This window comes from Neopsephotus bourkii, unplaced genomic scaffold (assembly GCF_033783945.1).
Source record: "Neopsephotus bourkii isolate Nb327-2 ecotype Australia unplaced genomic scaffold, CSIRO-AGI_Nbou_v1 NB_1189, whole genome shotgun sequence".
Classification (NCBI taxonomy): domain Eukaryota; kingdom Metazoa; phylum Chordata; class Aves; order Psittaciformes; family Psittacidae; genus Neopsephotus; species Neopsephotus bourkii.
The window spans coordinates 2,529,782-2,539,730 of record NW_026901674.1 but is presented as its reverse complement, the minus strand read 5'-3'; the positions used below and the strand labels follow the sequence as shown (position 1 = coordinate 2,539,730).

General features: G+C 39.3%; 1 protein-coding gene across 12 annotated transcripts in view; it reads right to left on the bottom strand.

The window, feature by feature from the left end:
* Nucleotides 1–287: 287 nt before the first annotated feature.
* ATE1 (arginyltransferase 1) overlaps nt 288–9,949 on the bottom strand; it is an 87,534-nt gene continuing 77,872 nt past the window's right edge. For all 12 annotated transcript variants that reach the window (XM_061364174.1, XM_061364184.1, XM_061364171.1 and 9 more), the window contains one exon: nt 288–3,425. In XM_061364174.1, coding sequence (XP_061220158.1) covers nt 3,247–3,425 — 179 coding nt within the window. In that variant the 3' untranslated portion in view covers nt 288–3,246. The remainder of the gene's footprint in view (nt 3,426–9,949) is intronic.

The window sequence follows — 9,949 nt, the reverse complement described above, 5'->3', positions numbered from 1 at the left end:
ACCAAAATTTTGAGCCGCAGTGGCACTGGGCTTCAATAAAAATCTCATTCAGGAAGCCAAGATTAGCTGGAATCCTGCCTCATTCATTGAGAACGAATCAGTGTTTTTATCCTTGTACACAGAACCCAGCTGTCTGTGGTGTTTGTTTGCCTCCTTATTTCAGTGAGAGGGTTATTTCCAACCAACTAGAAATGGTACAGCCTAACTAAAATAAACAGCTACTCCTATCTAGTCTCCATTTGCAAAAAGCTGCAAAGTAATACAGAAGCCATCCTCAGAGCTAGTACTTAGAATAAGTCACAGAGACTAGAAATAACTTTATTTTCTATACTTGCAAGTCAAACAGGGCTGCCGAAAAGCAATTACAAACTCAACATGCGGGTACTTTTGCATTTACCGAAACGTGTTGATGCTGGAAATGAGAAAGCTCCCCATTTATTTCCAGTTAAAACAAAGAATGGTATTTTTAGCACTGGTCACAGCTCTGCATTTTCTTACCACTGTTTCATGCTCATTTATCAACAGATGATAGAACAAGGCGATCTTACGTTAGGGATTAACTCTCACAAACTAAGTACACACAAAAAACCCTCTCTTATAAAATAGTTTTGTACTAAATTAAGTCTCTCTAACTTCAGTAATTCTCAATGACAAATAAATTTGCAATAGTGGTGAATTTTTTGCTCCACTGAAGTCCAGAACTTCATCCTTGGACTCTATTCCACTTCTAAAGCAGAGGTATCAGTCCTGAAAAAATACTGCACTGATCTCCTTCTGAAATAACACTAAAGAAGTGAGTCAGATCTCACCTTAATACATCAGATGAACTCAACTGATTTTTTACATATATATATATGTGTATATATATATATATACAGAGATATATACCTATTTGAGTTCAGGAAGAGTCCCAAGCCTAGCATGACGTGGTGATGCAGTTCCAGTGGAGGTCAGAAAGTGAAAGCACCATTTCAGAATTCACAGGAAATGGTCATTTACCTTTAGTGGTCACACTAACAACAACCTTATGCTGTAATCACCTTTCAATCTTATGTCACTTTTAGTTAACTGCAGTCATTAAAAGCTCCCCAAGAGAAACAGCATCAGACAGCAGTCTAACACATATCTAGAAGGCATATCAGTAGCAAATAGTGGGCACAAAAAGATGGAGCTCTTCAAGAACTCTCAGTAGTGACATTAAGTCTGCTCCTGTGCTATTTAACAGAAACTCTAAGTTCTCCAGGAGCACAGCGAGGCCATCATGAAATGGGAATCCTCATAACTGATAATCTTTAGGATTTTGCAAGTCTGTGCCCGTTAACTGATCTTATATCATACAAAAAGGTTTTCTCATTTATTTTGGTTTTAGGCCATATGGGCATCACCGCTTTTCAACACATTGTGTAGACAGAAAACGTTATACTAGTTGACATTTCACTGAGTGGCAAGAGTACCTTCTCGGCAGAAATGAACTCTTTATACTAATGTTCATAGCAGTATTTAATGGCTCCCCCGTGGCAACAGGTTTAGATAAGACATGGACAAGCTACATGGTACAGTATACAGAAACTTCTTGGTACCAGGCAACAGATGAATACATACCACCTATAATGCTGACAGAATGAAACAATTTTGTTGCAGGCTGGGAGCAGATCAATATACTACATCCCAATTAATAAAACAAAATGACTTTTTGAAATCACTGCTGAAGCTGTACTCTGCTATCGATGCTATTAGAATGATCAAAAAGATATGGAAAATAAGTTAAATCTATGATGCTCTTGAATCTCCTGTTTCACATACAAATAAATGATTAATAATATTGGCCAAGTGTTTAAAATTAAATCAAACCCATGAATGATAGATGTAACCTTCAGAGGGTAAAGTGGAATTTGGTTCCTTTCTGGCGTAAACCATCTACACGTGTATTCTTGAATAGGAATCTTTTTTCTAGAGTTAACAGGAAACTTCAAGTTGATTCAAGGTAAATACTAGCTTCTGTTATCCATGAAGATAAGAAACACAAATGCATTGGGATTGTTAAAATGTTGTAATACATTACTAAATTATACAAGTGTTATTTCCCCAAATGCCTATAACTTGTATGGCTTGATAGGTGCGCAGACTACTAATGACAACATTCAGGTATCAGTTAATAAAGTGCTTTCATAAAGCATCGCAACTTCCCGTGTTTCCAAAAGAAGTATTTAATACAATGGTATTAAGATGTCAACATACAAGATGTTAACTTGTGAGCTGCTGCACCATAAACAAAACAGTAAAAAACGCAGGAATATGATATTTAAGTCTTCCCATGCAATTCAGAAGAAAAAACAACTGCAACAAACCCCAGCAGTGGTACCTCATGTCTGGTGGTTTTAGCATAGTTCTGAAATGTGCACCGAAGAGCTGCAGGATAAACCTTCCAAGCTCTATTTCACATTAGTGGAAATTTTGATACTACAATATCCACTCTTTCTAGACAAAGGATAAGGCTTATACCAAAAACCCACTGTGCCTCTTGGCTGCATATCTTTGGTATATTTATAGTGCAACTATTCTGTTTCATCTCTAAAGGGGAACGTTTTCCAAAGCACTGCATCCCCTGCCACTAAGAATCCACTGTGAACTCCTACATTCACTAGGACCTCAGACACTAACCTACTGCTTCAAACAAATGAAGGACGTGCAGTGAAAACAATTTCTTCCGATTTTTAAATATACTATTGAAATAAAAACCAAACCATGCCAGATTTCACGTTAGAAAGTCACAGCACGTTCCAATTCTCTTTGCAAGAGTCCAGGAGAATACGAATGCGAGCATAAATTTCATGGCAATTTTTAATGACAGATATCCAAGGTGCTATTTGAGACCAGTTGTAATTGTAATTATTGTTAATTCAGATTTAGTCAACCTTTGTCTCTACAAAAAAAAAAAAAGACACCTGTTTTTCATTTTGCTTAGACACTCGGAATTATTCAAAATGCATAGAAAGGCTAGAGCTACTTCATTAAAATATATTGCAAGCATGTTTTTCTAACCTTATATTGCTAAAGCCTTGCTGTACTGTAAATTTTATTGGAATTGGCCTTAAAACACAGTACCATGTATTCACACAAGCCTAGATATATACCTGTAGTTCATACTGCTATTTGAGGAGGCATACCAACACACAACTATAGTACATATCACCCAGTGGCAGTGCAATAAGATGAGGCGCCGTCAAAACGCCTTTTCACCCTTTCTCAACTTCTAAACAACAACATTCTTTCTGAACAGGTCTGTCCAACCAGACTTGCATATTGCTGGACACTGGCTTCATCACTTGGTCCCTTTCGTCTTTTCTTATACACACTGTAAGGCATGACGGTTCTCTTGTGGAGTACTCTCACCCTGCCCAGTTCCTTGATCCGACCTTCATCAACTGCAAAGAGAAGCAGAGAACATAAAAATTAGTTATGTAGATTGCCCCTCTGATCTTAATGTATGCAACTACAACAGGCATAATGACAGCTGTATGAAGTAATAAAACTAATCTGCAGATGAAGAGCAGATGAAAGCAGAGCTGCTCTACAGAGCAGTCCTCTTGAATCATGGTTGGAAACAGAACCTAGCTTGAGAAGTAACTGTACTCGCGTTGTGTGGAAAGATAAATCATGCATCACACATTTCTAATGGTGGTATTTCTGAACATGCCTCCACTGCCATATTTTAAAATTCACATTCATTTAATGCTCGCTGGAGCCCATTGACAGAAGTGAAACTTTATCTGGGAAAATACTTTCAAACACAGCCGACCAGAAGCAATTCACTGTTGTTGTCTATTTCACTTAATAACTAAAACGTCTTTCAGTATCTACCAGCACAGAGTGCTCCCTTGCCCCAGTTGTGAAAAGTGTATTAAGTCCAGCAAGGAGCCTCCATGCTGTTGTCTTTACGTAAGCATCAGGCAATAAACTCCCTTCCCATGTAAAACTCCCTGGCCTTCCAATCCCATCTTTTTTTCATCATTTATACAGGTTTCTGTCCTCCTGTAGTAGAATGAAGTTAAGCACATGCCCTTACTTCAAGTCTGACCCCCAACAGAGTTAGTGCAAGGACTAGCTGGATGAACACAACATAATTCCTCAAGCTGTCAAAAGATATACACACACCACAGTTGAATCTCATTAACCTCACCTACAGACCCCCTGTGACTTAATTTAACCAGAATCATACACATAAGAGCATCATTGAGCAAGTTAAAACTTCCTTGTTTTTATGAACCCAATCGATGCTACTACCGCTGAATAATAATGTTATATTGCTGCTGTGTGTCACAAGAATTGGCTCTAAAGTGCTAGAAAACTCTTTAAAGAAAGCAAGAGAACATGCCACACACCTGAGGCCATTGCAGGGAAAATTAATACAATCATTACAGAATACTGCTAAAAAAGCCCCTTAGACTTTCCTGAATTTCAGGTTTAAAAAGCTGGCAATGTGAGAGTCAACCTGAACACAGAGTCTGAAATACAAGTTTGAGAATGGAACCACGCAAATTCAAACAGTAACAGAGAAGAGCTGCTTACTAGAATATCAGCATTTATGGACATAAACTATACAAAGACCCAATCTTATTTTGTCATTGTTGTGGTTTAACCCCAATGAGCAGCTCAGCCCCATGCAGCTCCTCACTCCTTCCCTCCTGGAGGGCTGACAGAACTGGAAGGGTGAAAGCAAGAAAACTCATGGGTTGGAATAAAGACAATTTCATAGGTAGAGCAAAAGCTGTGCACACAAGCAAAACAAGAAATCCATTCATCATTTCCCATTCATTCTCCTTCAGCCATAGCCAGAACAGCAGGGCTCCATCTTGCCTACAAACACCATCACTCCCAACACTCCCTTTCCTCCTTCTTCTCCCAGCTTTACATACTGAGCATGACTCCATATTATCTGCAATATTCCTTTGCTCAGTTGGGGTCAGCTGTCCTGGCTATGTCTCCCCAACTTCTTGTGCTTCCTCACTGGTGGGGTGGGTTGAGGAGCAAAGTCCTTTACTCTGCATAAGCAGTGCTCAGTGATAACAAAACATCCCTGTGTGATCAACACTGTTTCCAACCCAAATCCAGCCATAGCCTCCTACTAGCTACTGTGAAGTAAATTAACTCTACCCCAGCCCAAACCAGCACAGCCATCAGGACATTCCTCTGACTGAAGAGCTAGCACAAGTAAGTATAATTGCTTAGCTGTAAGTACTACATCAGTTTGCCCCAAATTAAAATACTAGTTATGTTCATATACTTTCTGCATTTAGGTTAGAACATTAAAGATCCTTGAACAGGATCTCAGTGGTATCCACTCTACATTGTTCCTTGCTTACAACACAGACACTGAAGGCGCCCGCTGGTCATCAGCTGACTCAAAATCAAACCAATTGCCATGGAAAAACAGGTAACTCAAACAGCTACTTCATGGGCAAAGAAAGGTTTTATTTGTAAGAGAATAAATAGAGGTAGAACTTTCTGAGCACATTTCACAAATGGCAATTATCCAAAGTGCAACGGATGTGACATGAGCTCTGGGAAGCCGAGCGGTCACCAAGTTCTGCCTTCTTGTTTTACATACCCGCTCACTAGACTTGCCACAGGTAAGCTAAATAACTTGTCTGTAAGAAGCTGAAGTATTCTGTAAGACAAATCTCTACTCAAAAGTAGCCTGAACTATGGAAAAGCTTAATACTCCCTTTTGGGCCTTTTTTATGCTTTAATGAAGACAAAAGAGGTCATGAAACTCATTTCTTTCCAGGACATTCTTAAGAACCTGCCCCTATTCATCCACAGAAATGGCTTATCAGCGTTCTCCTGCTGATTGCTTAAATTTAGTATGTGCAAGTTAACGAAGCCTGCTTTGCAAAGTTTAGAATGACGTCATTACTTTTATCTGTGTTTTGATTCCTAACACAAAAGCAACATGTATTTCTTAAGACTTAACTAGGAAAACGTGGTTTGAAGGAAGAAAATCTGAACAGTACTTGCTAAGATTGCATTCTCCCCTAATTATTGTTGGCAATTGCTTTAGATAAACACCAAGTCAAAAACACTTTATGGCTTTCCTTTCCTCTTTGAAATCCATTAGGTTTTTGATGTATGGCCAACACCTTTCTGATATCCCAATAGGTTGGTTTTACTACCAGCCCTCCTGCCACTTCTATTAGAACCTCCTCCTCTCTGAAAGTTCACTAAGGGAAAATTTGCAAGTATTGCTTCTGGAGGTGACACAAGTGTAAAGTTATTTTAACTTCTTAAATTGGAACGTTTATATTTACTGCACCTCTGGCTGAATATAAGATTGTGTCCTGAAATGGATTTACGCCAAGCCCAGCCTTCATGGTCTCATGCCAAAAGCACTTTCAAAGCTGCTCACTACTCACTGTTTGATACTCATTGCTTTCTAATAGTACTGAAGCTTGATACTCTGGATGAGTTCATCCTTTGGCTTGTAACGTTCCTGGCATCAGATTCAACTTCTTAAAGTAACTAAAGCTACTGTAACTTTGGTTTCACTACAGCCTTACTGGCTCGACTGAACTCTGTTGCTCAGCATTTATACTCATACTCTAATTTTACTCATGCCATCAAGTGCAGTCAGTGAATTGCCCTCCTTGCACTCAAGGCCCATGCTAGATCTACAGCCATATGAAACTGCTGCTTTGACCCAGGGTTCCATCAAATTTGTTTAAGCACCGTAGCCAAGTGTTTTCTGGGGAGAAGTAAGGCTTGCCAAACCGTGCTGTAGATCAGTCCTCTCCTGGCCAGGTCTGTGGCACAGGTTTATAACAAAACCCTCAGGCAGGAAGGAGAAGGCTCTCCCAGAGCAGTACAGTGAAAAAATCACTATAATACGAATACTTCAGACATGTTTTAAGCTTAACACAGTAAGTTCTGTGCATAAACTACATATGTAAATGACTTAGCAATGAGTTTGTCATCAGGAAATGTTGAAAGCCAGATATACTTCGCCTTACAAACTTACATTTGATGGACTATGTTTATATTTGGTTTACACATTAAGGTTGATTCCAGATTCTGCAAATAAGCTTTGAAAGGCAGAAGAGTAACAGTCCAAGTGTCTACAAAGACTTTTCCATTGACTCCCCTCAAAATAAAAACTTTAATGATAAAAATAACCTTCTGTAAATGTACTTAAATATATACAATTTAAACTCCATCTCAAAAAGAAACCTTTCACTGAAATGTAAAGTGTCAGTGAAATAATCTCGGGTACCTCGTTAAGCTTTTAGAGCAGGCAAATAGGAACTTGTGTCACCATAACAACACGTCCACGAGTTAAAATTCAGCCACCTTTCAATTGCTACTGCTCTGGAGGCAACACTGTATGAATTCAGGAATGTATTCCCTTTACTCATTATTTAAACCTGAACAGAATAGGTTTAAGAGAATTTAATGGGAAATAAAAGCAGACTGGGCTCCAGCATTGTTTAAAGATAGAAGTTACCCTCCCAAAATTAAAACTTCAAATATCTGCTCCTGCTGAGTGGCACAGGATAAAATTTGCTTTATATTTAAGAAGATGCCAACTGAATTCTAACAGGCCTTCTCTGCATGATTGATGCTGGGATACAGGAGGAATCCCAATTCAAAATAAGATCATATGCCATACTTGTTCAAAACAAGAAAAACGGTTCTATCAAAAAGAGTTATTACCATGCTTTTAATAAGGAAATTTTGGTTAGTGATTTCCATTTCTGGAAAGACCCAGACTCATCAGGTAGTGGAACAATCGTGAAATAAAAGGGAGGCTTTAATCATTATTGAATGCAGTGCTGTTACCATCAAAAACCAAAAACCCCTTATTTTCACCTTCTCATGCTTTCTCATTTTATACCACCCGAGTCTCCCACTAGCCTGTGCTTCACCTCACAAACAGTTGGTGCATTGATACAACTCTCAAAGATACAATCCTAGAAACTCAGACTGTTTTGGGTTGAAGGGATCAGTTCCAACCCCTGCCACAGGCAGGGGACACCTTCCACTAGAGCAGCTTGCTCCAAGGCCCTGTGTCCAACCTGGCCTTGAACACTGCCAGGGATGGAGCATTTAGCACTTCTCTAGGCACCCTCTTTCAGTGCTTCAGCACCCTCACACAGAAGAGCTTCTTTCCTCGTAACTAATCTAACATCATAGGTTTGAAGACAAAATTACTTTTCCACGTTCTTAACTATTGGATGCGGCACTTTGCTTTTGCGCAGATTATCCTCTCATGGAGCTGTTGATTAATTGTAGCCTACAGAAGAGACACTGTCACTGTCACTTGACTTATAAAACATAAAATGTTTCACCCTTTAATTCAGGTACATCTATCAATGTAGTCTGGATGGTAGATACATTTTAGGAAACTGAGCAACTACAGATGCCAACTGTCTGTCTCCAGAGCCATATCATCCCGGTAGTCTCAAAGCTAACAATACAGCTGAATTCTTGTTGCATAAATTAACTGTCACCTCATTCTCTTCTCCCCTATGCTCCTAAACCAGAAAACTGTTTATATAGCAGTCAGCTATTGAAATTTTAATATAGGAGAGATTTCATATGTAATTCAACCTTGCCACCCTGATCCCATGAAAAACTTGCAAAGAGGTGTTAAAATCCTTTGTTCCCTCTCCTCATACCACTATTAAATGCAATTCTAAATGAAGGATTTATTTTCTGAAGCAGCAAAGCATATAGACACATTACTAAGTATGGGTAAAAAACAAAGTAAGAAATAGAAGCAATCTAAAGACCCTTTACGTGATGCTGTGCTGTCAGGCAGATACAGGTTTGATTATTTGGAACAGCTCCATGCATGCACCTTTGCAAGAGCACACATTGCTGAGCGACAGCAAGCAATAAGCTAAAAGTAACAACAGTGGTCTTCAAAGGCAGCCTCATCCAGCAATCAGCCCCAGAAATGCTTTTGTACTCAAGGGACAAGGGGGAATGTGAAGAGCAGGAAGTCTGACATGCTCCTGTACAGCTCCGGTTTTATTTCTATGCAAACCCATTAACTTCCCCCCAACCTGCAAGCTCCCTACCAAAACCAAAACATGATTTTCAAACGCTGATATGCATTCCTTCCGAAATACCAGCATAAAGGAGGAAAAATTATTACCATTTTTGTCTGGGGCAAGAGCAAAATGGGCATGGGTGTGATTTATAAAGAAATTCAAACTTGCATGATCTGAATTTTTTGATTACAGCGTAGGAATTGATTAGTATCTATGAAATTATTTTGGGAAGCAGACAGCCAAGTATTTTTTACTCTCCAAGTGCATTAATCTTTACGATTACTACCCAATATAAGCTGAAGTGAAAACCAGCGACATCTGCTCAGAAAGCCGGGTAAGCACGTGCAAAGCTGTGCAAGTGAAACTCAGAGAGCAAGCTCTGCAACAGCCCGCTGCAACTCTACACAGGCTTGGAGCCAATATCACATTGAAAAAGGTGTGTAATAGCTCAAAGGTTTTTGCAGCAAACTGTTACTAAACCAAGCTTTTTGGTGGTGGTTGATTTGGGTCAAGCTGGCTTTGATCAAAGGACAACCTGCAGCAGCAGTGTTCTGTACCACTCTTATTCAGAGCCATGCGTGATGGGTGCCGGGTCAATGGTACCTCTTCATTCATCCCCTTTAATACACTCTTCACAAACACGACAGATTTGTCAGAGGTATAATCTAGAGCTGCAAGCAAGCTGACATCTTTTGTAAAGTGCATTTTTCCACTTACAGGAAAACAAGTGAAGAAATGATAAAAAAATAAGCGACAAATTTATTGACTTTCTTACTTTTTGAATAGGAAAAAAGAAAACTGCCAATGTCCTCAAGCCCCACACTAGTCACAGGAAATATCTCTTACATTTTCTGTGCAGAATGGGTTCGGAATTAGCAAGAAGCCTTACTGAGGTCTGG